Source organism: Lactuca virosa, chromosome 9, assembly GCF_052849685.1.
Source record: "Lactuca virosa cultivar CGN04683 chromosome 9, Lactuca_virosa_CGN04683_v6, whole genome shotgun sequence".
NCBI classification, from domain to species: Eukaryota; Viridiplantae; Streptophyta; class Magnoliopsida; order Asterales; family Asteraceae; genus Lactuca; species Lactuca virosa.
In genome coordinates this window covers 111,633,279-111,650,096 of record NC_136434.1, presented here as the reverse complement: position 1 = coordinate 111,650,096, position 16,818 = coordinate 111,633,279, and the positions used below count along the sequence as shown (strand labels likewise).

The following is a 16,818-nucleotide window of genomic DNA, read 5'->3' as shown; positions in this document are numbered from 1 at the left end:
TATTTTCTTGGTCACTGAACTTCTGGTTCATACAAGATCTTTCCGGTCAAAAAGGAAATAGCCAATCAGGTACAACTCTTCCCCTCTCTCTCCTCTCGTTACGCATGTAGCGACTTCAAGCTAGCAAGCCCCCTAACGAGAGCTAGGGGGCGGTGTTCCTTTTCCTAGCGAGGGTGCTTAGCATCTCCACTCCCATCAGCCTTAAGAATAGAAGAATCGACAAAAAAATCAATAAAGAACTCACTCTGATACCATCTTGAATTGAAGAAAGAGAAATAATGAACTAAAATGATTTCATTAGATTGATTAACAAACCGAAAACAAAAGCTTATATACAAGAGAATCTAATGACAACTAATCTAACAGAAAGAAACAACAGACAACTGTTTCTAACAACCACTACTAACTAACAAACTAACTTACCAAACTTCGCATACGTGTCACTAGTGACGTGGCACTAATAATTATCAACAACAGCCAAGATTTTTTATAAACCCACAAACATTCTTTCCCGAGCCTATATGCATAGGACAAAGGAAATAAGCAACTTAGCTTATTTTATCCCTAATTTTTCTAACAATACCAAGGTTGCATGTTTTTCAGTTTGAGAAGCATTTAACTGTTTTATTATTTATCAGCTTTATGGTTTTTATATGGTAATCTTTTAAGTTTAATTTCTTTAAAATCCCGTGATCTCACTAGGCATAAAGTCTGGCTCATATTCTCTCATTGTGTATTCCAAGTTAGAGCAGAAGACTCATGTAAGTATATCGAGCCAAATGGTTAGTCTTAAGGTCACGAATGGTAAGACTTCAAGGCGAACTCGATAATCGATATAGGCAATATGTGATTCTTTCAAGAATTTTGTTATTTACCTTATCATTGTTTATTATGTTATAAATTTTTATTGACTAGATAAGTAGCTATATTACATATGTTCGGATTAAAAGACATCTATAAAATTAAAACATGTATATGTTGGAAAACAGCTGAAAATAGGGTGTTATAAAAAGTATATTATTTTACCATACCTTAACATGATAATGGAAACATAGTTGAGTGTATCCATAATCCATGGCATGTTTTGTGGGAATGGACCATGAATACATTGAATAAAAACAAAAGATCAAATGCAGAGTGTGGTTGGAATGGCAGGGACCCTCATGCATTATTTTACTGTCATCCTATTCACTGACCATTACCCAAACGAAGAAGTGAAAGCAGCTTTTCATTTAAGATTGAAATAGCTAAAAGTAAATAAAATAAAATAAAATTAATTAATAATTACAACAAAAATATACCTATGTCATTTGATTACGTCAATTTTGATTTTTAAGTCGAGATAATCATTATGAAATATCTAAAACCCATGTGTTTAACTTGATTTGGCATTATTTAAGTTTGTTATCATATACTAATAAATTAAATATCTAAAACATGTCTTGCAGCACACCGGATGTATCTCGTCAGTTGGAAATATTGGAATCTTGAGTCTATATTTGAGGATAATATGATACTCCACATGCTAAGTGCTCAAGTCTATCTATAGGGATAGCTAGAAGAAAATCTTGAGCACTCTAATAATAAGTAAAATCATATAAAAAAGCTATAATAAGTAAAATCATATAAAAAAAAGCTATAATAATTACACGAACTTAAATTAAAAATCTTATATTATTATTATTATTCATAATATACAGCTTTTTGAGGGAAAATGGAACCAAAAGTGGGTTCTCTTTTCTGGGCTGGGCCTTGGTTGTAGTCTTCAATTTGAAGGGCCCCACTTACCAATTACCAGCTGCTATATTGCGCTCTATCTAATTCTAATCTACGCGCCTTTGCGGATTCAAAATTCTTCAAACCTCTAAAACGCTCCCATCTTCATATTGGTTAATACTATATAACTTTTTTTATTAGTTATTACAAAATATTTATTTCGATTTATAACAAATAACCGAAACATATTGCTCTATAATAAGATATAAATTAAAGGTTAGCTATATGTGGGCTCCTAATAATTACAATACATTTGTGGATAAGGAGTTTAATATATACATATTATTAAATTGGTCATTATTAAAGAGCAACTTATATTATATATAAAAACAAATATTAATTAGTTCCATTTTTGAAATAAAATGTGTATATAATGTAACGGCTGTTCTTTTGAGATTACTTGTCTTCTCTCACTCTATTACTAGCCATGTCTGTAAGTCTCTCTCTCTCTCTCACACACACACACACACACACACAACCAACACATAACGTGATACGTATGCAAAATTGTATGTATATATTGGCATAGAAAATGATATAATTTGTCAATGTTTGGGTTGTGATATGGTGGTTGCCGGTGGTTGCAGGCGGTGGAGGTGAGAGTTCCAAACTTGGATTGTCAGGGATGTGCTTCCAAGCTTAAGAAAGCTCTTTTCAAGCTGAAAGGTAAATCCCTTTTTCAATTTACGTAATTTTCTTTTTCTTGTCAAAATATTTAATTTAGTGGTATATTATTTGATTGATGCATTGTAAAATGTAGATATCATATTGTATTAAAACTAAAGTAAATAATTTAGTACTTAAAAAAGCTTGAAGCTAGTGTTATACAATAAAACTTTAAACAAGTTGTAGCTTATTTGAAACATTAAACAATATACATTTTGTATTGATAACAATAATTTTTATGAATAAAAGTTTCGGGTTTTAAGCAAATAGTCAATAAGTTTAATACTAATCAAAACCTACTTACATTCTTTTTAAACTAAGATTTGGGCTTATAAACTTAAAGGTGTGGGCTTATCTTTCTTGTTATTATAATCTTAATGTAAGTTATGTTATATTTAATAGAAAAACAGATGAAGTTGTATTTTCGAAAATTTAGTCTATCAAACATAAAAATATTAAGAATAATAACATGAAAAATAGCGCTTTAATGTGGATGGATTTTCTAGGTGATTTATTATTGGAACCTGTAAGGCTGTACTGAAACTGGTCCAAGTCCAACATCTGGTTTCTAAGTTTCTTGCATAATTGAATTTGACCAACAAAATAGCATTGACCAATTTACTATACTTGATAAGAAATGACAACTATACCCATAATTAAAGTTTTACAAAATATGTCAAAACACAAAAGGGCTGTTGTACACTTGTACTAGTGTTCTTTGATATTAAAATAATTTTTGGTATAAAAGGATATAATTTTCTTTATAGAGATATTGATTAAATTAACAATCACAAAAGAGATAATTAAGAAAGATTATTATATTTATTTTATTTTTGCAAAACAACCACTTATTCTTAAACAATAATCCCGGAATGAGATAACCAAATACATTATAATATGCAACATAAACAACACATATTAATCATTTTCGATGAACATATAACAACATAAATAAATATATAAATATTTTCATTTACATATAACCAAATACATTATAATATGCAACATAAACTCCAAAAACAAAATGCAATACATTGTGAAACATACTAGGAACCTTCTACATTTCGTAAGAGTTGCATATATGACTACTTAATATGCAACTTTGGTATGTGTCATTGGCACCCTAAACCAAGTGTAAATATATGACAACTTTTTTGATATGCTCACTTGGTATATTTGTATTTGGTTAAATACCATTAATCAACGAATTTTTTAGATTCTGTATTTGAGTATTCATACTTTGTTTTACCACAAAAAAAAAATCGAAAATACATGTTAATGTCGAGTACCATACTTAGAAAAAATACATGTTACGTAATATTATGCATAAATATAAATTTATCATTAAATTTGTCGTATGTCATTATATCAGACTCAAAAAAGTCAGTCGTATATTCATCCTAAAACCCATTTTTCTTTATGTTATTATAAATTATGTTTTTTGTATAGGTATATAGTATGTTTTTCATATTGTGAAATACATACGGACCTTAGAATCCATAAAACTTAATAAATTAAATGTGATTTTCTGATCATCAATTTACCGAATTCAACAATTAGTTATCCGTAATCTATCGATATAAAAATCATTAAAATACATAATTCGGCCATGTTTTTATTTATCCATATCAAAGAGAAACATAACTCATAATTATGAATCAAATTAATATTATAATCAAGTTTTGTAATATCATATTTAAAATACATTTTTATTTTCCCTGTTTAATCATTTCAGAATTTTCATAAGTGTAACCTCTATAGTTACATATTAAATATCTTAGAAAAATATCAAAACAAAAATTAAAATTTGATTTATTTTATAGGAGTTGAAGAAGTAGAAATTGACATGGAGATGCAAAAAGTCATGGTGAGAGGTTATGCTTTAGAAGAGAAGAAAGTCCTCAAAGCAATAAAACGGACGGGTAAAACGGCTGAACTATGGCCATACCCGGGTCACTCCCATTTCGCTTCATTTTACAAGTATCCGACCCATATTGCTAACCAATACTATTACGACACGTCATCAAAAAACAACTATGCACGACATAATCTACACGCCTTCTTCAACACTCCATCGGCTTACTCAGCCGCCATTGCCTCAGATGAAGTCGTCGCCTCCCTCTTCAGCGATGATAACCCTCATGCATGTATGATCATGTGAATGTGATTCTATTATATGGAAAAAAAAACTTATCTGTTTATTTATATTAATATATTTTTACTAATTTATAAGTTTAAATTAAATGTATTTTTTATGTGTTAAATGCGTTATACTAATTGATTGATTTGATGAAAATGTTTATTTAATTATTGATTACTTAAGACGGGGAACGAAAATTGGTGAGGACGGAAGTAGGTTGCGAAGTGGGGATACATTGTTTACCTATCTTTTACAAAATCATTTAGTTGTTGTTTGTTTTTCCAGAGAAAAAATGTTTACAGTCTGCGTATCACATCTGCATACCTCTGCAGTAGAAAAGGTGAATCAAACGTTTGAAGTATGCAACAAAAGTTTTTTTTTTTTTTTTTTATGCATGCTGTTAAAATAAATTGATTTTTTAAACTTAAAAAAGTTTTCAATATTGAAATTTAAATAGTTATAGTTTTATAACACCGAAATTTTCCATCAAATTCAAATTTCTTTCAATTTCAATTTATATAAGAGATTCAATATTGAAATCATATAAATCATTTGTCATTGGTCAATATTTTCTATAAAAAATAACATTTTGAACTTAGCATTTTTTTTATGATATTATTATAAATAATTAACAAATCTAGATCTTATTGTATGTATTATTGTATAACACTTTTATTTTTCATAGCTAATTATTTATTTTATTTCTTTTATGTGACATTATGTTATGATTAATGTGTATGCTTAAATTATTTTGTATTTTAATCACAACAGGATAATTATGTCATTTTTTAAATAGTGTATTGTAATGTAAAAAATTAAAGTAAAATGGTTTGAATTAACAAATATGTTTGATATTTATTGTATTTCGTTGTAATTAAAAATATTAAAAAAAGACATTCAAACAAAAAGTATTTAAGTTTGAAGAGGTTAAAAAAAGAGGCATTAGAAAAAAAAAACAGGCATTCGAAGAAGAAGAAAAAAGAGACATTTGACAAAAAAAAATGTTAGAGGATATCTGAACAGGTTAGAAAACTCTAATCCACATCCGAGTTAGGAAAATGACGTGCATACCTTTTTAGGTCTGCGATATTTCAAAAAACAAACAATCTGCAAAGGCTAATATATGTGCGTGCTGTGCACGACGCAGACAAAAGAAGTCAAAAAGATATACAGACAAAAAACAATCATTTCTCATCTATTTATTTATAATTGTATTTATTTAGATTATAATGAGTTAGGATCAAAACACAACTAAATCTCAGGCATTTAATTGAAAAGTAATCACATAAAGTAGTAATCACATCATACAAATCATAGTCAATTTTATCAAAGATTGATTTTTATGTTTGAACACAACTTGGTTTTCTCTTAAATCGGCCTTATTGTAATTCTTATTTACGAATCAAAAAGATAAAATAAAAGTTTCAATGAGAAGAAAAATGTCAAATACCTCGTATGTGGTAAAGATATATATTTTGCAGATTACCTCTTAAAATCATTTTGGCACTAACTATTTATTAAACAAATATAATGAATTCGAACACGATATGGTTAGGGACTTAGGGTGTTATTTTTGACGTATTTAGGCACACCCTTGAACGTCATTGACTGTCCCATTGAGAGGATGATAAACACTAAGATTGATAAGATGTTTTGGTTATTGGATGGTTAAGAGGAAAAAAATGCATGTGTGGATCTAATTATGGGTTTCCTCTCTCGATGATCTATGAAGTGGTGGTTTCATTGTAGGATATGTTACTTTGAAATGTCTCATGCAAAACGATAAAACACGAGAAAATATGCATGTATAAATTGTAATCAACACATGTTTATACCGTTTATACCATTTGCATATGAAACTTTTGATTTCCTAACTTATGAGGCTAGCTAGAGGCTATGAAGCTATTCAATAAACTTCAATAAACACCATGGTTTAAAATAAAAGAGAGCATATATAATAATAAAATATTAAAAAGTATTATATATTCAATAATTCGAATATTGTGAGTCTTTAAAATTAACATCTTGTTATACCTATAATATGGGTTCACTTATGAAAACATTCTATTTGAGTGACTCTAGAGTCACTTTAAGAAACTAACTACAGATAAAAACTTATTTATGTTAATATACATGTAACGCCTGGTTCCTGGTACGTATTTAATTTATTAATTATTCAATTTATAAGAGCAACTCGACGAGTTGGAAGCCCCAAACTCGTCGAGTAGAGATCATATGGGCCGCGTGATTTAAGTAACCTACTCTACGAGTTGAGAGACCTTAACTCGACGAGTAGGCTGGCAGAGGAGAAACCCTAATTTCTAGGGTTTGCACCATATTTAAGCACCTTAAACCTTCCATGTTGGCCTCATTTCCAGCCTCCAAGTCCCAAACCCTAAATCTCGAAACCCTAATGCTATTGTGAGTGTTTGTGAGCTATTGTGAGTGTTTGTGAGCTATTTCAAGTGATTTAGTGTGTGTTTTGAAGCTATTGGAAGAAGGAGAAGCTTGAGGATACAAGAAGGAGTTTATAGATCCAGAACCCTTGTTTCATCCACGACTTTTTGCTAGTATAAAGCTTGAACCTTGCTTTGTGGTCATTTAGATCTCCATTTTTGAAGTTCCTTGCTTATTTGGTCCAAATGATATGGTTCTTGGGATTTGGACGTCCCAATTACAGAATACTTCAGATCTAAGGTCTTGAGGGGTTTTCATGGCATAAATGTGCCAACTTTATGGCCATGGAAGTCCCATGCAACCTTTAGACCATCATTTTGGCCTTTTGAAGCTTCTAAAGGCCATGCATGTAGAGAAAGTTGGGACTTTACGTGATCTTCTTGTCCCAAGAGTTCAGATCTATGACCTCATGGTCTATCTTGTAGTTTTGGTGAAGTTGGGATTAAGACTTTGGTCTTTTGGGTTAGGGTTTGGACTTAATTCATTTAGGAAAGGTATTAATGTGTAAACTTGGAAACTTTACCCTTCTAGAGGCATTTTCAATCGAGATCTGAAGTTTAGGGTTCAGATCTGAATAATAATGGCTTAATGAGTTAAGAAGGGGCTAACAGACTGAGGAACTCGACGAGTTCAAGGATGGACTCGACGAGTTGAAGTGAAGTGTCCCGACTCCGTTGAAAGGAAGAACTCGACGAGTTCAAGGATGGACTCGACGAGTTGGATCGTGAAATCACAATTCTGTGATTCATAGGAACTCGACGAGTTGAAGGGTAAACTCGACGAGTTGAGTCAACTCGGGTCGTTGACTTTGATTTGACCTAGACTTGACTGTGACAATGGTTGACCTTAAGAGTTGTGAGTATGAAATGGCAGCTAAGGGATTGTTTTGGTTCAGGGAGTGAGTAGAGCTGATACCGGGGCAAAGACGTTTCAACTATCATCCGACATTTGAGGTGAGTTTCCTCCTGTAGGAACGGGTCGAAGGCACCAATGTCGGCTCGTTTATGTATGTTAGTATGTTTCGGATCAAGGTCCGATGTCGGGTGGTGCCTGATGAATGTTTATATGTTTTCCGTATTTCGGTCCGATGTCAGGGCGATGCCCGAGGAATATGTGTATGCTTGATGTCTTCGTGATTCTTGCATGTGTCTGTATTTGTATGTTTCCGGATTTTGGTCCGACGTGGGGCAATGCCCGAGGAATGTTAGTATGCTTTCGGATTTCAGTCTGATGTCGCGGGGCCCGAGGAATGTTTATATGTTTATGTTATGTGATTATTTATGTGTATTTGTTGATATGTTTATATGTATACCGAGCTTTGCTCGATGCCGGGCGGGGCCCGATGCCGGACTATGTCCGATGCCGGGCGGGGTCCGATGCCGGACATTGTCCGATGCCAGGCGGGGCCCACAATATGTTTATATGTGATTATGTGCTTATGTGTATGGTATGTGGTAGTTTGGGGAGACTCAATAAGCTTCGTGCTTACAGTTTTCAGTTTTGGTTTCAAGTACTTCCGCTAGCAAAGGGTAGAACTCGGGATGACAGCATTGCACACACCATGATGTTTTTGCCTGGGATGTTACTCTGATATATTTGACATATGTTTTGATATGAGATACTATTACTTATGTTTTGATGAGATGATTTGTTAATTATGGTTTTATTTAATAATTAAAAATGAAATTTTTGGTCATGATTTTTGGGTTGTTGCAATACATGTGTCATATGGGCTTTAAGCTTTGGGCTAATGTCATAAAAGCCCTTAAGTTTTCCAAAGATATTCAGTTTTACCCTTGGTGAACATTTGTGTCTACTAATACCCAACATTTGTTTATTTTTTATCACCACTGCCCTTTAACAGGCTATACCCGGTAACCACTCACCTCTTAATCAGTTATTCTTCATCAAGCTTCTACCTATCAGGTAAAAACATGGCTTCGACACCTCACCATCATCATCGATACTTACCTCCCACCATCATCTTCATCAGGTTTCGTTAGAAAAAGAAAGGAAAGAAAAAGCATAATCGCAAACCCTAAACCCCTTCTATTATTCATCATCTTCTCCAACTGCTGCTAATCGATTCATCATACATGCGTGAAATCATATTCCTTTTGAAGAACCTTCCTGATCGATTAAACAATAATTGGTGGGGCTTGATGTTAGATTAAAGAAGGTTTGGTTCGTCTCTGAATCTCAACCCATTAGTCAACGAGAAAAATACACACACTATGTGTTCAATTTGTAATAATCAAACAAACCTATATTTGTGTTCATCTTAAAAAAACCCAGATTTGTGTTCATCTTAAAAAAAAAACCCAAATTTTTGTTTATCTTCCAATAGGCATGGTAACTCAGATTTGTGTTTTAATGGCTGTTTGTTTTCATGTTGCTTTAAACCCATATTTCAAAATCCAAATCTTCAAGAACATTGGTGGTATAAATTGATGTGGAGAAGACGAGAACAAACCCATATCTTTCAAGAACAAATGATCCCAGATCTGAAATGTTGTTTCGAAAAATCTTGTTTGAGTTATGAGTTCTTTGACTGTATGTGTATGTGTTTTTCAAGAACGATTCCAAATCTTATTTGAATTCTTCTTGTTTAAGTTCTGAATTTTGTTTCCAAAATCTCATTTTTCAATCTGAAACCGATGCACACCAAGTTCTTTAGTTATGAATCTGAAATCCTTTCCTTGTTTGAGTTTGTTCTGAAATCTTGAGTTTGTTTTGAAATCTTCTTTGAGTTCTGAATTTTTGCTTGAATGTGTGTGAGTTCTCAGATAAACCTTCTTAAAACTCTTGATGAAATTTGTGGGTTTTGGTTTAAAACATAATGGGTCGGTGTTGGATTTGCTCAAATTGTTTTTATTCAATCGGTGGGGGGAAGAAGAAGAAGGTTTAGGGAGATTGTTAGTGGGTTTGCACATCGTCAAGGAAAAAGGAAGAGGTAACCAACTAAGGGTTGGAAACCTGATAAAAGGGCTTAAGCACAAAACTTTTAACAAATATCCGGTATTAGTAGACACAAATGTTCACCAATGATAAAACCGAATATTTTTGGAAAATTTAAAGGCTTTTATGACATTAGCCCTTAAGGTTTCTCCAACTAATGGATGTTTGGTATTGCTTATTAACTTATAATATAATATTGGTTTGATACAATAAGTTTTCAATATTACATAGTTTAAGTTAAATTTTAGTGATCGGATGGATAAACATTACGAGCATTTATTGATTGTTTAACAATGAGTTTTTAATATTAGTTTCTTATTTACCCTATCTTTAACCTAATACTCCTTATAATCATCGACGGCTTTTTTTGTTTCACAATTTTTTTCCTTCACGAAAAGAAGGCAACGTCAACTTGCATCATCAATCGCAAAACACAGATTCCACCTTTATTCTCCTTCCTTTTTTTCTTCAATATCATACTTCCTAATTCTTGATATTTTGTTAAGTTATTGATTCTTGGTTATTGGGTCACTTACAAAAATTAATAATATGAGAAACAATGAGCGGACCACCATTTAATTTACAATAACTAATTTCACCGACAAAATCTTTCAAGAATATTATTTTTCGTTAGCAAAATTTCTTCCTAAGTATGTGTGGGCATGCGAGGGTACCACAACAGTGGTTGTCTGCAACAATTAAACTCTTACAAAAGCTGCTTTGGGTATTACAAAAACACATTTTTTTTTCTTCCTATTATGCTTATCTATATTTGTTTCCACTATGTATAATTTTTCAAATTCTTTTTTTATAAGCATTTGTTCTTCCACCGTTTGATGTAATATAACATTTGGAATATTTGTTGTTCTATATTGTATATTTGTGTGCATGGTTTGAACTGAAAATTTTCAGTTTAACAATTTGACAACTTTACACCATAGATTTTTTTATAGCTTTGGGTAGTATTTGCCATGTGGTCGATTATAAATATTCATTAATGCTTTAAAATTGATGAGCACACTATAGTGACGGGGATGGATTGTGATGGAAAAATATATGTAAATCTCATAAAACTTTGTTTTTTTTGGGCATTTAAGGTTGTATATTTTGTCTTATAAAAATAGTCATGTAGTTGCAAAATATATTTTTCTAAATATTCTTGATAATAACTTCTATAAATAATATTATTATAAATGATAAAAAAAACTCTTATTAAAAAAACAAAAAAGTCAATAATGTGCAAGATGCTTTTTTCAATTATTTTACACGTATAAACCAACTTTGTCAAACACTTATGTATAATAATGTTATGACACAAGACCTATAAATAGACTGGTTACTTGTGTTTTTTTGATAGCATTTAGATGTTTTATCATAATTCATCAAATAATTGTACACATCATTTTCTTATCTTATATCAATTATTTATATCCATTAACTTAATGAGCGTTAAACCAAAAAAATACAAATAATTTGATCATAAAGGTATTTTGATGATGCATATAGATTGTCAATATGTATACAACTTGTGATATTAGGAAGAGGGAAAGAAGAATCTTCTTATCACTGACCCAAACCGACCAAACCACCCCATGACAATTTTCTGCATTTCATTTTCAATTACAAGTTACGATAAATAAAATTACATAGAAAACAATCATATTTAGAGATTCTGTCCAAACATGTTTACTCTTATGATACGTCATACCTTTTATGGAAATTTTATCCGGACAATAATTGTTTGCAACAAAATACTAAACATATTGTGTAAATTGAGTTTTAGTTAATTCGTTATCACATTTGATCATTTTAAATATTGTGTGTATATCGTGTATTTTTAAAACTTTAAATTTGTTTCCAATACACCATTATAAATTATAAACAGCTATAATATGTGGTTTGATGTTCATAATGATATAAGTGGTATTGTTAATGCATATAGATGATATTTGTATAGCTAGGTATAGGCCCATTATTGTATAGCTCATCTTGTAGTATTTATTTGTATTAATATGAATATATTCATTACCGAAAAAAGTCAATAAGCAACATCGTATCGTATATGAATATATCTTTTAAACCTTACACCCTCCTAGTTTCATTCTAGACAAAGAAACGAAAACTAACTTACTAGAGAATGAATGATGAATGTTTAGAAAACAAAGAGAACACAAAAATCACAATATGTATATTGACAAAAAAAATGTGGTAATACTTGAATTAAATGTAGTTATTTAATGGTTTTAATGCAGTTACATTAGAACATAGTTAATAATCAAATTTAACATAGGTATTAATTTCTATTTCACCTAAATGTCATGTGACATGAAATCACAACAACATTGTTAATTTAGATTCTTTTTATTCCTCAATCATCCATAAACTCTTTTTCTTGTAATGATTCTATCATTATGACTAACAAACAAACAATGTATAATCAATCATGAAGGCGTATTTGAAATGATCAAATATCATATTAGCTTGATTGCAAATTTCAACATCAATCCGGTTTAAAGATTATTCACCCACAAATCTTGTATCCTACCAATGTGTAAACTTCTTGAAAGAATGGCAAACCATATTTGAAATGTACTACACGTACTACCAACAATGCACAAGGTACAAATCTTGAAAACATAGACTTGTGTATATCGACGTGACTAGATACGTTGCACGCTTGTAATCACACGCATACCATCAATATTATAAATAAAACACCAAAGAATAAAAATGATGAAGTCATATTTCACTTTGTTTCTTTTGTTCACACTTTCTTCTCCACCACCTCCTCACATGGCTCAGGTAATAATCGCTAATTTCTTCATTTTCGATCGGAATTTCTTGGATTTTTGTTTAAAGTTTTTGTTTTTCTGCATGTTTGTTGAGTAAACAGAAGGTGGTGCTCAAGGTTCTTACCATGACGGATGATAAAACGAAGCAGAAAGCCATTGAAGCTGCTGCTGATATCTATGGTAAAATCTCTAAATCTCTCACTTTGTCTCGATCAAATTGAAATCGGAAATGGGATTCGATTGAGATGAAGGATGAATTGAATGATGAATCTTAACAGGGGTGGATTCGATTGCGGCTGATCTGAAAGATCAGAAGCTGACGGTGATCGGAGAGATGGACACGGTGGCGGTGGTGAAGAAGCTGAAGAAGGTAGGGAAGGTGGACATAATTTCAGTTGGACCAGCGAAAGAACCTGAAAAGAAAGAAGAAAAGAAAGAGGAAAAGAAAGAAGAGAAGAAAGAAGAAAAGAAAGAAGAGAAAAAGGAAGAAGTTAAAGAAGAGAAGAAGTAATCCAACTTTTTTTTTTTCCTTTCGATTCATATTCATAATCTTTATCTCTATTTCTATAAATCAAATAAATTCGATCCTTCAAAAAAGTGATATTTTTCTAGAATCGGCTAAACGCGTGGAATGACTCAGAACTGAGTCATGAGCAGATGATGAACTCGATCCATATGAATGCACATTTACTTAGCTTCATTTGCAAGCACTGAATTACTGTATCTTTGAATGTTAGTATTTTATTATTATTTCTTTGTAATTTTCTGTGTTTTCATCTTTGTGGGGTTTTGAAGTCTTAACTTTTTTCATATTTATCTATTTGATGGCCACCAACCTTCAACAAACAGAACAACTTTAGTTACTTTTGTTACTTTTGTCTGAGGTATAGTAAACCTACAAAACTTTCAGTAGGGTATGTTGATTTAACATGAAAAAGAATTAAAGATTCTATTCGAAGTCATTTTTTCCTATATATATGCATGTGTTCTTTTGTCGAAAATATACAGTGAAAATGGACAAAGTATTGTCGACTTCAATATCCAAGATTGAGATTCTTGTATTTTAACTATTAACCCTAGCATAGAACAAGCATAATTTGGAATATATTGGCATTGTTTACTCACTCGGTGAATCTGACTTTTATCAATGATACAAAAATTACAATTTTGTTGACATTATTCTGGGTATGTACAAAAGACATGAATGTGCTTCTTATATGTATCTTTAAGATTTGTTTTAAAAAGTTGTTTAATTTGGTATAGTAATTGCTTAAAATGAAACTCTTTAAAATGAAATCGACCTACATTCGTATCCTACATAAGAAGAAAAGAAGAAAAAAACAAAGAAGGAAGCATGAGTCATGAGATGATCATGAAGGTGTCTATTCTTTAACTAATCCCAAACACCAAAGGCCAAATAGATCTAATATCACCTAGAGAAGTAATAAGAAAATATATAAACAAATACCCATATCCATTGATTCCTCCACTCGATTTCTTTTGATAGTGACTTATCTACGCAAACCATAACGACATGCTCCACGCAATAAGTCAAAATATAGTATAATAGTGCATCTATTCTAATAAAATATTTCCACAAACAGTTAAATAAAAATGAGTTAAATATTAATCAAATGTCTAAAACAAATTTGAATATCCAAAAGTCCATATTTCCTTTCGTAATCCGAATTTGGAAATATCTAAATCTGGACTTTTTTCATGTAGAATGAAATAATATATAACTAATAATACATTTTTAATAAATGATAGAATTATTAAAAAAAAATAGGCCAGTACGTTTAATTATTTGTAAATAGATAACGCTTTGACAATCAAACAATATCATTTAAAGATGTGAAGAGGCAGAGACAGATAGAATTGATATTTAATTTAGTAAAATGTCTTTAGCATGAGTTAGCATTTAACAACCACAATATCTCTATATATAATATATGAACAAGTTAATAATGTTTTCTCGAAGATTCATTGATCAATAATCAATTGGCATCAACCTTTGACATCTGATTATCACCCATAAAAAGAATATATTAAAGATATAGATTATAATATGTAGAGATGGAAAAACAAAGGAGCAGAAAATACAAAATAGAGAGCAGAAAATACAAAATAGAGAGAAGGCATGAATGTTATTGTTCATTATTTTTTTGTCTCTTCAAATGTTTGTTGACACACATTACAATACTTGTCTAATAAATAATCAACTTGCTTAAGTTCTTCGATGTTTGTTGCTTTCCATCAACTTCTTTTGTTTCTACTTTTAGTTTCCAGTATTACTGACGGAGCTTGAAGTTATGATTTAGGGGCCGAAAATACAATATGTATAAAAATTAGAAAACAGGAGGTCAAAGTCAAATTTTATAGTTTTTAGGCCTAATATGTAAATTTTCAATAGTTATGGACTAATTATAAAAAAATAAAGGGGAGGGGGAAAGTTCTTCCTCTGTTGAAATAGTTGTTCTATTTCTGAATAGCAGAGCCTTATCCAACCATATTCATATAATCATTCATATAATATAAACAATCTATCCCGACGCATCATTTAGATATAATCTTATCCTAATCTTTTTATTAATTCCGTCATGTCGTTAATTTTGGTATCAGAGCTACGCACTTACTTTTTCAAATTGGTATTAGAGATAAGTTTCGTTCTTATCATCTTTATTATAAATATGAGTATTCATCCGTTTCATTCAAAAGAAAAATATTCATCATGCATCATTATAAATGTTATTATATTCATGCATATCATTTGCCATACTCATCATAAAATTTAATAGACATATTAAACGCCACTATCACCATCATTTCTCAAACATAAATAAATTTCTGTTTTTATAGAATTATAATCATGAGTTTTTCAAGTTTAAATATTATTAAACAAGAATTAAAGTTTTTTCGTAAAACATTGAAACAGTCTAAAAAATTTCTTTTAAATTTAAAAATAGATTCTAACATATCAATAATTAATTGTATATCTAATATTGAAGCAATACATATAATAAATAATAGTATAAATTGGAAACAAAAAAAATAAAAAATCTAGAAGATAAAATAACAAAACTAATCTGTTAAATATGTCTCAAGAAATAGAAAATTCACCAATCATTATTAATAACGAAGAAAATGAATATGGATACACTTTTGATGCTTTAATTAACAAAAATTACATTAATAAAGATGCTATAAAAAAATCAAATTTTACACTATCAGAAAAACATAATTTTAAAAATAACTCATTAAAAAATTTCTTTTCTAGAAAAAATATTATATATTATGAAAAAATTATAGGAGAAGAAGCAATACCTATAGAATTAACTCAAGGAAATATTATTATACCCATAATAAATAAACAACAAATTAGAAATAGATTATCTAATATTAAAGAAGTAGATAGAATAAAAATTGTTTATATTCATATATCAACTTCAAGTAATTTTAAAAAGTACTTTTAGCGATTTAGATACACCAATAGAATTAGAAATCAGAGATGACCGTATAATTAATAACTAAGAAAGTATTATTGCAAAAGGAAAAAGTAATTTAATTGAAGGAAAAATAAAATTTGATATTAATATTCAACTAGGATTAAGTCTTAAAGATAAAAATCTAAGTAATAGTATTACTGTACGATATAAATTATTAAGACAAAATTTTATGTTAAAAGGTAATCAGTCGTTTACTATTACATATCAAATAAATTATGCATTAACAAATTCTCAGCATAGTATTACATTTAAAACAGAAGATAGAATTTATATAGATAAATTAGTTACCCCTTTATTATCACTTGAATCACCAAATATGACTAATAACAGAATATTTAATGAAACTAATTTTCAACCAATAATAACTACTCCATTAATAAAAAGAAGTCCAATTATAGAACCTCCAATTTCAACCATAACAGGTAGATCCTCCATCTCGGAATATCAACCTACAACATATACTGAAAATCAAAATGAAAAATTAGAAGATATTAAAGAAATGATTAGATCATTAAGTTTAAGA

At 30.2% G+C, this 16,818-nt stretch overlaps 2 protein-coding genes across 2 annotated transcripts; both read left to right on the top strand.

Annotated features, from left to right (window-relative positions):
* Positions 1–2,150: 2,150 nt before the first annotated feature.
* LOC145138735 (heavy metal-associated isoprenylated plant protein 31-like) lies at positions 2,151–4,686 on the top strand. Its single transcript, XM_079072766.1, has 3 exons — positions 2,151–2,209; positions 2,364–2,442; positions 4,266–4,686. The coding sequence occupies exons 1-3, from the start codon at positions 2,204–2,206 to the stop codon at positions 4,601–4,603; spliced, it is 423 nt and encodes a 140-aa protein (XP_078928892.1). The 5' UTR covers positions 2,151–2,203; the 3' UTR covers positions 4,604–4,686.
* A 7,981-nt stretch (positions 4,687–12,667) lies between these two features.
* On the top strand, positions 12,668–13,550 carry LOC145135774 (Copper transport protein family). The gene is made up of 3 exons (XM_079069995.1): positions 12,668–12,799; positions 12,891–12,969; positions 13,068–13,550. The coding sequence occupies exons 1-3, from the start codon at positions 12,728–12,730 to the stop codon at positions 13,298–13,300; spliced, it is 384 nt and encodes a 127-aa protein (XP_078926121.1). The 5' UTR covers positions 12,668–12,727; the 3' UTR covers positions 13,301–13,550.
* Positions 13,551–16,818: the final 3,268 nt, after the last annotated feature.

What these genes read in the sequence shown, in the direction of transcription:
- LOC145135774 (XM_079069995.1), top strand. Translation starts at nt 12,728, where the DNA reads ATGATGAAGTCATATTTCACTTTGTTTCTTTTGTTCACACTTTCTTCT. An exon ending in CACCTCCTCACATGGCTCAG is followed by an intron (nt 12,800 to 12,890) that starts GTAATAATCGCT and finishes TTGAGTAAACAG; the next exon opens with AAGGTGGTGCTCAAGGTTCT. An exon ending in AGCTGCTGCTGATATCTATG is followed by an intron (nt 12,970 to 13,067) that starts GTAAAATCTCTA and finishes GAATCTTAACAG; the next exon opens with GGGTGGATTCGATTGCGGCT.
- LOC145138735 (XM_079072766.1), top strand. An exon ending in AGCTCTTTTCAAGCTGAAAG is followed by an intron (nt 2,443 to 4,265) that starts GTAAATCCCTTT and finishes TTTATTTTATAG; the next exon opens with GAGTTGAAGAAGTAGAAATT.